This window comes from Triturus cristatus, chromosome 6, assembly GCF_964204655.1.
Source record: "Triturus cristatus chromosome 6, aTriCri1.1, whole genome shotgun sequence".
Lineage (NCBI taxonomy): Eukaryota > Metazoa > Chordata > Amphibia > Caudata > Salamandridae > Triturus > Triturus cristatus.
The window spans coordinates 715,546,999-715,564,402 of NC_140589.1; the positions used below are offsets into that span (position 1 = coordinate 715,546,999).

At 42.9% G+C, this 17,404-nt stretch overlaps 1 protein-coding gene across 2 annotated transcripts in view; it reads right to left on the bottom strand.

Annotated features, from left to right (window-relative positions):
- Positions 1-17,404, bottom strand: part of NR2E1 (nuclear receptor subfamily 2 group E member 1) — an 85,404-nt gene that overhangs the window by 23,133 nt on the left and 44,867 nt on the right. For both annotated transcript variants that reach the window (XM_085609237.1, XM_085609236.1), the window contains exon 2: positions 9,657-9,802. In XM_085609237.1, coding sequence (XP_085465363.1) covers positions 9,657-9,802 — 146 coding nt within the window. The remainder of the gene's footprint in view (positions 1-9,656; positions 9,803-17,404) is intronic.

The following is a 17,404-nucleotide window of genomic DNA, read 5'->3' on the forward strand; positions in this document are numbered from 1 at the left end:
TTCATCCCCCAGGATCTGTGACTTGTACAAATGATTTAGCTGCCTTGAATTTAGGCAATGATTAATGTTGCATTGGCTCCACCTGATCTATGACCTGTTGAATAGTAATTTTTGATGTGCATGTTTTTAAAAATAATGCGATGGTATTAATACATGCACCTAAGACTAGAAGAGTAGGCTTTGACATTTTCCCTTTGGCAAAACAGTTAAACCTTTGCCGACAGATCTGGGTCTGGTCTTGGACTTTGCCCCCTTCTTGAGCCGTCTACATGTGTGGTGATAACAAGCGTATTCCTCCTAGCTTTGTCTGATATGCAGACACCTTCCTTTCCTGCCTTGTGGGATATGATTGCACACGAGAACATATTTCTCTGCACATCTTTGTCACAGAAATTATTTGTACTTGGTACTTCGGCATATAAATTGAAATCACTGTCCCTGAAAAGCCAAAGATTACATGTTTGATAGATTTTGTGGTGTACTAATGGAGGATTTCGTAATTTGTTTTCTATGTGCATTGTAAAAATACTTTTAAAAAAAGGAAGATACAATACTCAAAAAAAATAAAACAAGCTGAAAACACAAGGTAGGGTAGCTCAGTCACTGCGCACAATGAAAAAATACAATATTTATTTTAAAAATTTCAACTGATTTGTGATAAAGGACGGACGGATATAGATACATTGTTAAAGAACAATGAAGAAAAAAAGGATTGCTCTGTGTTAAATAGTATGTTGTTTACAATTCCAAAAGGAAAATCACAAACAAAATAAGGGGGATTTCTGGAATGTATTTGCAGACTCTGCCTCCAATATGAAGACCAGCACTGCCACGCACACAGTTATCCACAAACGTCCATCTGGAAAAAAACAACCAATGATTTAACAATCAAGTACCGTAGGACCGTTCTAAAGCAACAGTAGTGCTCTTTCATTCAGGGGATAAACAACTGAACACACGCCCAATAGGAAAAATAGAAATATTTCTTTTTTTTTTTTTAACACTAGTACTGTTTCTGGGGACCAATTTAAGATCAATGTCATTACTGAGACTACACCTTCCAAAGTGTACACACAATAGGAAATGTGATGAAGATGTGACTCTTTAAATTACATTTGACTAGTAACCAACCATTTGTTATTCTTTTGCTGAGGAGCTGACACAGAGACTAGGGGCTGTCAACACTCAGGATATCTGAGTGCCATTGTGTAAGAATGACAAATGAGATCATCAGCTGGTACGAGACCCATAAGAATTTTCACATAAATGTTCATAGTTTACATATCTAGGAGCAGAACTAGATATGTACGCTATGAACATTTATGTGAAAATTCGTATGGGTCTCGTACCACTATATGGGCTCTCTTTGCATTGACAGTGGGAGCAATATTTCAATGGGTTGAACATGATAATGCTTTTAAGGTCAAAAGGGTCATGTCATGAACTATTTCCTTCTAGACAGGATGCAGAGATGTCATGAAAATGGTCATGCTGTTGGTATAGGGCCTACTTATAGCTCTTCTGGTGGTGAGTTAAGGAGAATTTGTAAGAATATTCTGACCAGAGATTAGCCACAAAACCTAGATCTACAAATATCTTTCCAAATTACTTCCAGGCCTGTAATTAGACCTAGAATTGATCATATTATATTGACTATAATTGTAAATATTGTGGGGTAGATTTAAAAAGATCTTGAGATCCCCCCCCCCCCCCCCCCCCCGCGCCTGCACTTGCCAAGACTAATTACAGGATACTAAGGAACTCTTGGAAAAAATATTTCACCTATCCGAGGTACTCATTGATTCTCACTAAACCGGGGATTACAGACCTTAAAAGTTAAACCCAGCAAGGAATCTGCTTGTGGGGCATTGCCAATTAATCCCTGCCTCAGTTGTAGCTGAAAAGCTCACAAAGCCTGTTCTACAGACACTGACATCCCATTTACTCTTTCAGACTAAAGCTCTTGAAATTTGTCAGCAGATTCCCAGCACTGGGCAAGCCTCAATTCTTTATTAAGATAGTGTTTTGCCTAATGTTTGCTTAAGGGCTCTTTCTCACCACTTCAATTAAGGATCCCAGTTTCTGCTTAGGATTATCCTACAAAAAAATTACTAATGTTCTAAGACAATTGTTTGTCGACAGAAACTTTCTTTCTTCTAAGTGGTAGACCAGACCAGACAGAGGGAAATCTTTTAGTCTCGTACCTTTACAAATACCCTGCTTGCAATTGCTTCCCTGAAACCATGTGATATCAGACTTAACCATATTTCTCAAAGCTGGATGGCAATCAATTTGTTAAGACAATCAAATGGTATAAAATAAAAATGTGCGTTTATTTGATTCGGATTTCACTCACTCATAAACTGAATTGACCTAATCAGATGAGAGATGAGCAAGCCAAGAAGCTAGAATATAATTTAAAAGGACTTATTTTTGATCTGTAAAGGTTTTCTTTGTAACATGTTGTAGATACAAACTAGGAATAAAGATATTTAATATGTCATATATCCTCAAATTTCAACTGCTTAAGCAATTTACATTTAAAAAAACAAGAGGGTTGACTACTCACAGATTCTCCTAAGAGAAGATCAAATTGGGCCAGAAAGATGAAAACCTGCCAACTGACATTGCAAGTGACCCTGGTCGGAAAATATTGTGTTTTACGTGCATTCCTTTCACATTTCCTTTGAATCCTTGGAGTTTCACAACATTGTTTAGCCTGTACTCCATTTAATACCCCATTAGCAGGAATCCTCATCTCTCTCAATGAGGCAGTCTCACTATATCTTACTGCACACTCAATGGAAAATGTGCTTGTTGCAGGATTTAGGTTTTATCATCAAGAGTGACACTTCCCTGCGGACTCCTCCTCAACAAATGTTATGTTTATTACATTCTTACAAATTCCTTGATAACATTCACATTAATCGCAAAAACATTTGAAAAGGAACGTGATTTGCTGTGTGCAAAGAGGCCACTTATGTGGCTAAACTGGAGAGGCAGTATGATGTGGTAGATCTTTTCCAAATGCCTGCCCATTTGCACGATAAACTGTAAATATTCAAAAATGTTATCCCATCTTTCTTTGAATGCAGCGCTGTCTCCTTCGGAGAGACATACACACCTTTTCCCTTTACTTCTATCTAGAAGCCTGCAGCTGACCAGCAGCACAATATTTGACCCATGCTGAGGTAGGACACCTCTCTCTTACATTGAAACTAAGAAAATTGACTGATACATTTAACTTGAAAATAATTAGATTGAAACTTTTAGCTCAGAATACATTTGGCTTGAAAAAAAGGTTGATATTCAAACTTTGTATGTTACTACAACTTGCCATTGCCACTATTTGACTCTAGGGGCACTGTTGGGTAGACCTGTAAAAAATATGGAGCAAATCTATCCTATTTAGGCACAGCAATATAATAATGTCCAAAACAAAATGGTAGAAAAATCAAAATAGTGACAGAAAAAGGAGATGTGACATCCTTTTCCATACTTTCCAAAGTAAATGTTGTCAAACTAAATGTAAACTACAGAGACAGATAACAATTTCAAAGTAAATATTACTGGCATAAGGCTTGAAATTAAATGTGAGTCAAACTAAACATTTTAAAGTAATCACCGACTTTTAACTAAAAGCTTTCACTGGTGCTTCACTAAATCAATTTATAAAACCACAATAAAGCCGAATTGTTGAGTTTGAAGGCCTTATCAATTCCTCTAGCCTTCATTGTACCAATGAAATGTGTTTCTAAAGTAGACAGTTGTGTATGTAAGACAAACACACTTGGGGACTATTTACTAAGGAGTTCGTGGGCCCTCCTGTTGCTATTAGCAAATTTGCACTGCACCCAAGTGCTGTTATGATGGTAGGTACATCGGCACAATGCTTTGCATCGCTTGATGCCACGCAAACGCCAGCGCAAAACTGTAGTAACTCTCTTGATTTGCACTGTGTGTTTTGTGGAAACTTATGTAAAACATAGAAAAAATTACATTAGCCTGTCACTGAGCAAAAATCCTTGGCTGATTCTTGTAGCTAATTCCACTTAGGACCTTATTATGAGAGGCCAGAAGTTATACCTGGTAACTCTGCCCTGTGGGGTGACCAATAAGGAGGGTTTCATTAACTCCAGGGCGGCAGAGTTAGTGGATAGTATTATGTGTGGGACCTTGAGGCTCTCCTTACCAATGAGAAATTATTTTTTGGAGTGGGTAATTCCAACTCCATTCACCTTGTTACTGCTCGTTTAGCCCCTGGTTTTCCACCTGGAGACTCCACCTGCTTTGGAGTCTTCAGGTACAATTCTTCTAGGGAGTAACCAAGGATCTTGTAAACCGGATTCAGCCAGTAACTCCGGTTACAGGACGAATAAGGATTACCGGGGAATTTGCAGTGAGCTTTAGTGTTTATTTCTTTATTTTCAAAAGCATATGTGCATAGCAATGTGAGTGTTTGAGAACAGACTGGGAATAAAAATCAATATTAAATTATCCTACAACTTTCTGTCCAATGTCTCAAGTACTTTAAATGTAATAAAGAAAATAATATATCTAGGCAGATTTTCTAAAAGGTAGGGCTATAATCCTCATTGTGCCTTTTTCCAAATACCATCCTAATTTTCTGTATGATCAAAAAGTATGTTAATTGCAGTAACTTTCACTTAACTTCATTCAGATTTTTTTAAATTTGTGCTATCCTTAAAAGCAGTCCGAATGCCACTGTTGGGGAGATTGATGGTATCAAGCCTGCTCAGAAATAAAAAAAAATAACCAAAATACTCAAGACTAGCAGAAGGAAGTGTTCATCGATCGAATTACTGTATTCTAATCCCTAGGTAATCACCTGATTACATGCTTAATTTGTAAAAAAATAATAATAATAATAATAATAATGAGTGCCAGGGCTCTTGTCACGTGCCCACTGCTACTTGCACCAGTAATTGCCTCTGCCATGTTGCCAATGATACTAACAACACAACTACTAACCATCACAGTCTTACAAATGTGACGATTTGGACTATTCAGTCACCCAAAGCTATAAGAATGGCTTGGGCGGCAGATAATAGTCGTTTTTAATATATATTGAATTAATAATTAACTGTTGTTGTGGTCTTCACTAAATTAGCCAGACACCGCCACCTTTTGGCAGACTGTCTCAATCGCCGGTGTTGACAATTAAGTGCCGGTGTCGAGCACCGGAAACCACCGGCTCAATTCAAGCACCGGGGTGATTGTAAAACTGGGTGTAGGCAATGTAACATCGAGGAAAATATTTATGAATAACGGTTGTACTGGCCATCCTGCTGTTTAATTTATATAAAGCAGATTAAAACAATGCACTCAATGTGGAAAGTTCTTATCCTCCACAACTCACTTTTCAACCGATATTTAGCTTACAATATGTGGCTCACATTGTTCTATCGAGCAAAACTCCTATTGGATGCGTTTGCAGCCTGTAGCAATACTAATGGAATGGAATTGAACATCAAGTAAACAAAAGTGATGACTTGTGGGACCCATTTGAACAAAAAGAAGGCAGATGGTATTCAGGGGAGAAAATTACTACCACAACGGCATACACCTATCTGGGCATGATTTTCAATAAACGAGGAAACTTTTTTGGGATATCTGATTTAACTGAGTTTTTACACATGTAATATAGACATAGTACAACTCGACTCACCAGCCCCAAGTCCCAGGCATAAAATAGTGGATTAACAGCAGATAGATCCCTGACACAGCCTCAATCCATTATCAAAGGGAGCCCCAACCAATAACGTTCCCACCATTTGCTCCATATTTTAAAGTATTTTTGTGAGCAGCCCCTGCCGCATACATTGGCTGTTCATGTTGTGCACACCAATCCACCCCCTTTTCCAGGCTGCCAAAGTGGGGGGATTGTGGGCTTTTCCAATTACGAGCAATGTCTCTTTCGATCACCAAGATGGTCATCCCCACTAGCCTTTTCTCCCGTGAGTGTCCCCCACGTCCTCTAGGATTCCCAGTCCAACATACATGGGCCTCAGATCTATAGTGTGCCCTAAGACTCGGGAGAGTGTCAGTGGTGTAACACAGGCACCCGCCGTACGGGTAGCCCCAAGCTCCAGGGGGCCCCCTCAGCACATTATCTGGCCGGATAGCTCATGATTGAGTCCTGAGAGCCCCTCCACGTGCCCTGCAGGGGGGCCCCCTCAAGTATTGTTACGCCAATGGAGAGTGTGACCCCGATGCGGCTCCAGAAGTGTGCCAATACAGGACTTTACCAAACCATGTGAAAGAAGTTGACGTGAGGCCAATCACATCGTTGCAATGCGGCCTGTGTGCCATCGGCGTCGGGGCATAAGATAGGTGGCATGGAAGTAGTGGAGCTGGGTCAGCCAGAGTTGGGATATGGCTAACCCCTGGGGTGTCATACATTCCTCATGCCAGTCGGTACTGTCAAGCCCCCCCTACCTCCCCCACAGCTTTCCCATTTCTGTTTAAGGTATCCCAGTGGTTCTAGAGCGTTGAACACCAGCGTGTAGTAAATTTGAGAAATCCCCCACTTCCCGATGGAGTTTAGCTTTGAGAGGGTTAAATTCCAGAAGGTTCTTCAATTTTGATTGGTACACTGCTAGGGCGTGCCAGAGCTAAAGATATTTGTGGAATTGGGTCTTGGAAAGCAGTTTTTAGTTCTTGGAAGGTACGCATGTGACCCCTCTGCTAAACGTCCCCCGAATTTGAGACCCTGATCTTGTCCCATCTGTTGAACCCTTGTAATTGTGCGGTGTGACAGAGGCAACGGCAACTTAAAGAAGGGGGTTCAGTGAGTAAGTCTGCCCTCCCACCCCATTGCCTGCAGAAAAGTCGTCCAGGGCAGGAGCACCTCCTTGTTGGCCTCTGGGGGGTGTTTCGCGATTTGGTTTGCGTATATGAGGCCCATCAGCTTCTCAAGCCCTAGGGGCGAGAGTTCCACTCAGTAGGCCAAGTCGTGCCTCTCTCCACTAAGCCATTCATTTACCACCAGCACTTGGGCCACGCATGAGTATAGTTGTATGTTTGCCATCCTCCCATCATATGTCATTAGACGGTACTTGGTCATGGCGATGTCGGGCCTTACCTACCCAGCAGTAGATTTCTGTGGCCTCCCTCATGAACCAGGTGTTCGGGAAATTTTGTAGAGTATATAGGAAACGGAGAAGGACCATCATTTTGAAAAGGGAGACCCTTTCAAGGATATTATGCGGCAGGTTTCACCAGCGTGATAGGTCTTTTGTCATTTGAGTAAGAAGAGATGTAAGGTTCACGTTTCGTGTAAGTTTGGTTTCCAGGCCTATGGTGTATGTATTTAAAGCTCGGGCGTCATATTGGTATGGACCCCTGACAAGAGGAGGTCAGCTCGGAGTCACCAAAAACTGCCACTAGGAGGAATTTGCTTTGGTTCAGACGGAGGACCGTTGCCTCTTCGAAGTAAACGACGGCACGTTAAGGACCATCTTCAATCCTTAAGCGTTAAGGTAAGATCTTTGACATCTGCGTTTAAATCATTGCACAGCAAAGTGTATGACCCATTATTGAAGCCTCTCCTCAAAGTCATAAACAGCAAATGAATACTCATTCTAACTTATGGAACTGGAACTCTTCAAGGGAGAGAGAGTCACAAAGATATTGGACACTTTACAAGCAAATGCATATCAATATTTGTTCATGCTTCGAAAAAATACCCCACAGTCACAGATCTACCTAAAGTTCAGTTTGGTAAGCTAACAACTAGTCCAACAGGGGCCCTTCATTAAAATCTGCAAAAAATGAGTGATGGTCCAAAAAAACTCCTTTAACAATTTAATCTGGGCAGAATTGATACGAATCTAAACTCACAATTCATGGCAATCGCTCCTACACTCAGCTTGGGACATGCTTAAATTAAACAACTTGTAGAAACTGCCAATCACTTCAACAGATTAGGAAACAAATCTGTCAATATGACTCCATATCGAAGGTAATTCAGATGCATTGGCCCTGCACTTAGTTTCAACCCTTTAAGGCCAGTAAACTTTCTGACCTATTTCATAATTTACCAATCAATAAAAGGAGAGCGCAGCATTTCCAAAATTTCATGGTGATAAATTCAAATAATTCCTATGAAAGAAACAATTTACATCTAAGTAAAGACAAACAAATATCTAAATCTTCTATGTCTTTTGTTGCACAAAAAATATATAAAAGCATACATGCCTACTCAAATCCACATTAGCCATTTCATTCCACATTTAATTATATAGTTCGTATTTTATATCCAACAACATTGAAACATCCCTACCACATCACAAACCGTATCACTCAATTTATCTTCATATTAATCTCCCATTGTGATGGTTATGTTCAATCCTATTTCCTTCGGGATGCTTGTCAAAATCTTCAAATTGTCACCCATCCACAACGATCCAATTCTGATTTCAGCCATAGCCTAATCTTTTACACTTGAACCCACAAATAGATCTTATAAGCATAGCCTTATTATTTTAAACTTGAGCCAAAAAGGGTTTTGCGTTTAAAATATTCAATATTCAAAGTGCTACAAGCACATATGAGAGTTCATATATACAAAGGTATTAATGTGCCTCCGTTGAATCTGTTTGCAGAAACACTGATTAGATTAGAGGGATTCATATTTGTATAGTTAAATATTAATTTCTTTGAACATCCTAGACCAGCATTTTTGGATATGACATACTGATCTTAATGTTAATCAATAGGCACAAGGATCCTTGCAGCTATGATTCAGTTGTACAAGTTGTACAAAGAATAGGGGACTCCTTCTCTTAAAATTGTCCCATACAGGCCCCACCCACATCCGGTCCTATCCTTATAGCCAGGACCACTGGAATATGCTTTCTACAACTGTGTCATTTTATGCATAATTTCCCTCACTGGCCACATAATCCATCATCTTCTGGATAATATGCTGATATCAACGAAAATATTTCCAGCTCAAGGAGATCAAGAGTTATTTAAAAAGTATAACGTGTGCAGCGGCTGACCCTCTGGAAAAGATAACTGGTTTCCTTCTAGTTGTTTATTACTGTAGTCAGGTACTAACGATGCGAACCATTTACCCAGGTAGTTATTATTGTGTGTTAAAATGACAAAATCATTGGAATATTACTGCCCCAGATTGTGCTGCATTATGCCACATAACTAGCCTTTTCATGTGACATGACTTAGTCAACCCTGCCACATAATTTGGTTCTCCACTGCAACATAATTCCACTGGTCCTGCCTATACCTTGATTTCTGCTTTCAGTTTATAGGGTCGTGGACAGGACTGACCCAGTCAATAAACACCAAATACTTTACAATTATGTCATTTACACCATAACCCACCAGTGAGCAGTAGACTGGCAAGGATGCCAGTGGCCCTCGTACAGACAAGGAAAATGGCCCCTTTGGCTCTTGTTGGAGCAGTAAATTAGCAGAGTTCAATCGGCCCCTCAAATTGTTGGGCCTCAGTGCCACTGCACCTGCTGCACCAACGATAGTCTTGCCCCTTCCTGCTGTAGGAGAACACCTCCTCTGTGCCTCTCGAATACTATTTGAAATAAAATGCCGTCAGCTAGGACTCCGAACAGTCCGGGTTAGAAAGTGATGTTCGAGGGTGTGGGCGGGGTTACCTGGGTTCCAGATTTGCATACGTAGGTTCTGTTCCTCCTGATACTTCGCTTGAAGAATCCCGAGCACCCATCGCAGGCGTAGACCCCGTAATGCTTCCCGGAGCTGCGGTCCCCGCACACCTTGCAGGGGATGTCCAAGATCCGACCTGGAACCGGAAGAGAACAGCAGAGAGGGCGTCAGTGGTAGATGGACAGGGAAAAGAGAGTGAGAAGGAGGGGCAGTGAGAGGTGGTGCACGCTAATAGACGGCGAGAGAGAATGGGTTGTATAGAAAAGAGAGGAATAAAAAGAAAAAACGGAGGAAGTTTGGTGAAAAATGAAGGACTGCTGAGCGAGGAGGAGGAAAGAAGTGCATAGTGAAACATGGAAGAAGGCATGGGAAGAGAGAAAGATCATAGAGGGGCGAAGAGTTGGAAAGAAGGGAAAGTCAAAGAAAGACAGAAAGACAGGCAAGCCGAATTAGAGAGAGAGATGTAAGCAACTCGCAATCTGATCCCTAAGGAATTAATGACCAATCAGAAACAAAGCACACGTGGGAAAAAAAACTCACTGGAGCAATTTCACGGTCTACAGCTCCTTAAATGAAGCATGAGCTACTCTTTTCAATGAGCATTATGGCAGCAGGACAATAGTAACCCAGATCACCCTTCACCCCTCAGTCCCCAGTTTAAGTTATACAGCTCGGCATAATCTTCACTTCTGTCCTGTGCTAGGAAGGCAAGAAGCTGAACCAAAAACATACAAGTGAACCAAGAGGCGAACAAGCAGAAGAAGCACCAGGACAAAAAACAGCAACAACAGGAGACTCAAGAAGTGAACAAACTGGAGAACCAAGAGGAAAACAAACAGAACCAAAAAAGGAACTCACGTGAGAACCAATAGATGCTAACCAAGAGATAAACAAACAGGCAAACCAAGAGGTTAACTAACATAAGTACTGCAAAGTACGACAATCCTTTCACTGCTGCTCGGTATGTTTGTTGGGAACAATGGGCACTGGGGCTAAAAAGTGAAGGTTTCTTTGCATGAATGTTCAAAATTCTATAAGGATGGCCTTGCAAGACCCACACATGGAAGTTTAGGCTTGGGGAATAAATGATACAGTGGCCGAGGAACCTGGATCAGTCACATGGAAATGTAGGTTGAAGGCATTGTGAGAGCTAACACCATCTGAAAGTCAATCCCAACAACTACTAAGCTTAGCTTTCCACACGGTTGCATCCCACCAAGGATAATATTGACACAAACACAAACAAACACAGACGCTAAGGGCATATTTTTCAATATGTGATGCAGTGCAGCAAGCCACCTTGCTGTGCTGCGTGACAGAGAAAGGGCTGGATGAAAGGGCCGCATTTAAGATAATACAGCACATTCCTGCCTTTTCACAGCACTGGTACGCAATATGCGGCCTTGCTCCAATGCAGTCACTCTTGCACCATGGGGCAAGGGAGATTGCATCGTAAGCAGGATTGTGTTTGTGCAGAAAGGGACACCTTCCTGCACAAAAACAATCCCTTGAGACATTTTCCTCTTTCTATGTGTGCTGCAGAATGCAGAACATATAGAAAGACAAAAAATATGAGGCGAAATCAACATATTTCCCCTCGTTGTGCCTCATCTGGGGAGGCGTAGGAGTTCTTGCATATGCCCAGGTCTACCACTTATGGTTAATCTGGTAATGCGTCAAAATCCAGGGGTGTTCCGTGGGAACAAACATACACAGCCCATGGAACGCCACCCTGGGGCATAGTAACGCAATGCAGTGATTTGTGCAGTGTTGCTTTACTCTAGATTTATCAAGCTACTCAGAGCCACCCAAGGTGGCCTCAAACTGGGGTTTCTGGTTGGCAGAGTCGGCTTCCTGTGCAAGCCAGAACCATCACTCTAGTCAGGGTAAGCCAAAGAGGCACTGTCTAATGTATGTGTTCGGCACGCACATACACACAGTTACACAATGAAAACACCTCAAAAATACTCCACACAGATTTAGATCAATAGATTATATTTTTAGGAGTAAAACAAGACCAAAACGAATAAAATCAAATAAGTAGAACCGGCGTTATGAATTTTTAAAGAATAAATAAAAAAGCAGTGCTTAGGAACAAATAGCGCTTAGCAGTTACTTGAGGTCGTGCTGGTCAAGAGGTAAATCCAAGTTCAGGCCGACCACGTTGGAGGGCAGGCTGGCTACAGGACTCACACAGTTTCCACTGAAAAAGTACCTTGGATGGAGCAAGGGTTGACACTGAAGACTGGATGCATCAGTTCCGATTCGTGCAGGCAATGAAGGCTTCTTCAATGCCCCCTTTACGATGAAGGCAATGTGTCCTTGTCGCACCGCACTGTCCGTTGTCGTCAAGCTGCACAGTCCATCTAAGCGATGTCATTGATCGACTCCTGAGTCAGTGTCGAAGGGCAGTGCATCGGTTCCGATCGGCGCACAGCCATCACTGCATTAATTTTGATGGTTCTATACAGCAGAAGCTCACTTTTAACCCCTTCAGTGCCCCGCCCTTTCCCCGCCCTGTGCCGGCCGTTACATTAGCGGGCGGGGTTTATGACGAGCTGAACTCGTCATGGGCACAGCGCAACCGCGGCCCATGACGAGTCCAACTCGTCATGGGCACTGAAGAGGTTAAGGGCCCATGACTGGATTGGCACTACTTGGCAAGGCATGACTCACAGATGGCATGTTGCAGAGTTGTAGGAAGTCTTTGATGGACGGCCCTGAGATGTCAGAACAGGGGGCAAGCCCTTGGAATCACTGTGGGTTCATGTGAGATGGGTCCAGTTCTTGCTGTCAGCAGGGCAGAGCTCAGCAGACAGCAGTGCATCACAGAAGAGCAGAAAATCAGTTCTTCCAGAGCAGAAGTCAAGCAGAGTGACAATCCTTGCAGCACAGCAGTCTTTAATCATGGCAGAGTTCTTTCTAAACAGGTCCAGTAGTATACTGTCTTGGTAGGGTCAGTGGCCCAGTACTTATACCCAGTGGTGCCCTTGAAGTGGGGGTGACGTCAAAGCAGGCCATTGAAGTGCACAGATTCCCAGCCCTGGCTCCAAACTATCAGTAGGTGGTAATCAGCCCTTTGTGTGGGAGTACCTGTCAGCTCCCCCCTCTTCCTGCCCAGGAAGAGCTATCAGAATGCAGATGAATGCACAAGTTCGCTGTCACACCGACCCTTCCTTTGTTTGTGACAGTCTCGAGGGAATGCACAAAGTGCAGCTGTCACCCACCCCAGACGTGTACTGGAGACAGGCTGCAAGGCACACAGAGCAGTAAGAGCAGAGAAATGTCTACTTTTTAAAAGTAGCCTTTTTAAAACAGTAATGTTAAATCCAACTTTACCAGTAAAAATAATTTATCATTACCGTTCCAAGGATATGAAACATGATGCAACTACTCCTTTCTAATCTGGAATTACAGCTTTAAAGTTTTGTTAAGGAATTCCCAATGTGAGCCTATAAGAGGAGTAGGCCACACAGTAGTGAAAAACGAATGTAACTGTTCGTAACTAGGACGTGCAAAACTTAACAGTAGATGTCCTACTTTTTACTCACCCTGCCCTAAGGGCTACCTAGGGCCTACCTTGGGGATGACTTATGTGTAATAAAAGGAAAGTTTAAGACTTGGCAAGTGGTTTAAATGCCAAGTTGAAGTGGCAGTAAACTGCATACACAGGCCTGGCACTGGCAGGCCTGAGACCGGTTTGAAAGGCTACTTGAGTGGGTGGCACAACCAGTGCTGCAGGTCCACTAGTACCATTTAGATTATAAGCCCTGGGTATAAGGTACACCATGTTACCAGGGACTTACAAGTAAACTAAATATGTCAATTGGGTATTCACCAATGTTATCATGTTTAGGGGAGAGGCACATGCACTTTAGCACTGGTCAGCAGTGGTAAAGTGCTCAGAGTCCTAACGCCAACAAAAACATACAGCAAAAAGAAGAGGTAAGCAGGCAAAACGTTTGGGGGAAAACCACCCTAAGGATGACGGGTCTAACACCTTGCGTGATTTGATAAAGTGCACTTAAGGGTTGCATCACGCATGCACTCCATTGATGGTGGAAAAGCAACGCAACTCATTAATAAATGTGGCCCTAGAGGTTCTTAGACCAGACCTCATTCCCTACCTTTTGCAGCCACTGAAAATGAACCATTATTACTAGGTGATATTAATCCCTAATCTCATAGTTAAGGAAGGCACCTCTGTCCTGGAGAGAATCTGGTTAGCCATTCTCAGGTCTTCCCAGACACAGATGTCCCTCCCAGACTTCTTATGTCATAAATACAAACCATTTACCAGCACACCCATGGACAAATCAAAAAGCAAATTATAACACATGCAAGAAGTGTAGCCTAAAATGTTAACAAATAACAATGTAGTGTAGCCTATTATCCCAAAATCTAAATGAACATTAGATCTGACCTGTGAAGACCTCTCAAGCCTTGACAAAACTCCAAGAGGTAATTTCCCTGAGGTGGGTGAAAGCAAAATATGAATGACACTCGGATCAGTGTGTGAAGACGGCTAATCAAAAGATGTGGGTATGTATTTTCGTTCTTTTTTGGAAAACAGGCTGGCGAGATAGTCAAACAAAATGGCACAAAGTGTGTTTCAACAACTGGAAAATATACACTGCACTATTAAGGAGAAAAATATTGAGATCATTGAAAATGACAAAACATTATCCTTGTGCCAGAGATTAAAGGATGGGCAATTGAAAATAAATATTTATTCACCCATTTAAGAAGTGTTTTAGCAACAAGAGGAGCAGCACTGAGTCATTCGGAGACTTCTGTTGCAGGCATTCCAAACTTTTCCAAAGAAGAGAGAAACTATCCAAAATGAGTCTCAACTTGGAATTCGTCCTTCCCATCTCTATATTTCTCTGCGATTGGTTGTTTCCTCTTTCTCCCTTTTCCCATTTTGTTCCCCTAATTCTCATGACTTTATCCCATTGCTTTTAATTTCTTGGAGCCTCTTATCTTAGGACATGTGTCGCGCACCCAACAATGTAGTTCTTTGGTGTGCTGCAACTTTTCCCATAAGACTGCATAGCACTGATTGTGAATACTCAAGTAATGTTGAGACCTATGTCACCAGATGTCATACAGGGCGCAATAATCTATGTATGCTAACAGATGAAGAAGAGGTAGAAAGCACTTAGTGATCACTTGTCAATCCTTCCTTCTGCCTACACCTCTCTTGAGGCCTTCCGCCCTACCGAATCCCTGACTGTGCCGCCAACCAGGAGCAGGACAATCCTCATGGCGGACTCATGGGCTTCAACAAGTCTCCCAGGCCTCCTTGCCTTTCATAAGTCCTAGAATAATACACAAAACAATGCATTGACGTAAAAATAACACCCATTATTAAGTTGCTTTGTAACTGCCCGGTGGCCAGGTAACCATGACTCCTTGAACGTGAGGGACTCCCCTTAATTTACTTATAACCTCCCTGAATTTAGGGTTGCCATAAGTGTCCTCAAAGATTATAATAGCCAGAATTCCATTTTTAAAAAAAACTGAAAATAGCTTCAAACACCCCTGAAACCGATCCATATGTTTTGGCGAAGAGATGGGAATACCGGATATAACTAATGTGTTCTGTTCTGGGATGTATGCAAGATACTATGATGTTATGGCGCACGGCCGCATGGAACTGGCATTCCATAACAGCACCTGACCAGAAGGAGCAGTGCGACCAATCTTAACTTTAATATATTGTGAGCGCCGCCATCTTTACCATAGCGGACAGCCAAAGTTCCCAGGTCACTCAGTCACTACCTGGAAAGAAAAATCCCTGGTTGCCTGTTTGGCGCCAAGTAACTCCAGAAACGTTTTCAATTACCTGAAGCAGCTTAAGTGCCACAGGCATTCAGAAGTGCACGAAGCAGTGATGCCTCTGAGAACAAGACCCTTCAGTCGCACGTCATTTTCACAAAACTCTGACATAAGAATACTGAAAGTATAGAAATGACTCTCTGATGTCAACCGACAACTTGGCCGTGCCATGTTGTCGGTTCACATAAGAATGACATTTCTACACTTTCCAAAGCATTCTCCATCTTAGTAGCTGGCTGTCGCCGGCCTTCTTTTTTGGGGTCTGGACTAAGCTTGTCTGCCCAGTGATTTCTTTCGGCCCTGCATGGCCAGCTGCACTGTGCAGCACAGTTGTCTGTCTTTTATTTCTACAGCGACTGCCGAAATGGAAAAAACAAGATGGACAACAGTGCTAAGTTTAGTTTGCCCAACTCTGGCATGAAATCGTTGTTCAAGCCAGCCCTGCCACCATGACATACCCGAGAGGCTGCTAAATGAAAAGTGAGTGGTGACCTGCTGGTTTTGTTGCAAAGTCGGCCAACAGTAACAAAATCGGCTGCCCAGCAACAAAACCTGCCCCCACCCTTCCAGCTTCCTGGGGAAATGCCCGGTGCTGGTACTGCCTGTCCAGCGGTGGGGTCTGCCCATTTCATTTGAAATTAATGCTGCTATTGCAAGTCACTCTTAGCCCGGAAAGAGGATAAATGTCATTCTCCAATGGAAGGTTGCTCTTCTGGTGTTGATCCTGACCTCAAGGCCATGCTCTGGCATCTCATTCCACTTATGTGGGAGACCATCAATGGCTATGTGTTCTTGTTGTGCTCATTGAGGCAAAAAGTAAAAATTCACAACAGGCATATCATGGCTTTACTATGGGCTTAAAGTATGGCAGGAATTCTGTCTCAACAGAGACATGCAGAAGGCCTTTCCATCCCAACCAGGCCACCTATTCACCACAATGTGTCTGTAGCCACCACACCTTGAACAGTGTGTGCATGTGCCACAGATATTTAACTCAGTTACTCATAAGTATGGTTACAAGCTTCCCGTTAGCATGCGGCCCGGGAAGGCGCAGGTTTGAGATAATAACAAGAGTCGTTTGGAAGGGAGCCGGGGATTAGAGTAGTCATAGAAAGGCTAGGGAGAATCTGGAGCATCAGCATGTCCAGGCTGTTCAGGACACCGAGTGGGGTTCGACGAGGCAGGGCTCCATTAACGCACATACAGGGGATACCAAGAACCAAGCTGGGTGTATTCGTTAGAAGTAGGGATGGGCTTGTCCCTCCTCAACATTGGGGCTCTCGAGGGATTTGAACCCAGCCAGGGAGCATCAGAAGATGAGCAGGTGGGGGAGCTGCCTGAGGTCAATGAACCACAGGCAGCATGGCGGGGACAGCACAAAAGGACAGCAGGAGCGCAATAGCCAATGGTGGAGCTGCTCGAACACGTGCCCTTGGGATGCCTTACGGAGGGGCACAGGGAGCAGGCTATGGGTCAGCTGAGGGCGGTCACGGCACTTGCAGCCCAGGTCAGGCACGAGGGCCACCCACACCACTTGGCAGCAAGGTGTAGTCTAGAGCCCGTAGAAAAAGCACTAGACACTGACTGGAAAAGGGCACTGGCTCAGGGCGCTGTCACAAGGTGCTGTTACAGACTAAGTACTACAGGACATGAACTAAAGGCAATTTAGGGCAATGATGAATTGATGTATGTTTTAACTTAGAATGTATGATTTAAGCTAATATGTGAATAAAGTGGTGCTACAGTCGTTTTGCACCATCAAGCGTGTTTCATCTGTTGATGCAAATGAAGGTGGGCTGCAATTTTGGCTGGGAAGCTCGAGGGCACTCGCCCATCTGGGACGGGTTTTTTCCTGATTTTTCCACATAAAATAAAGATGAAAAATATTGTGGTTCCA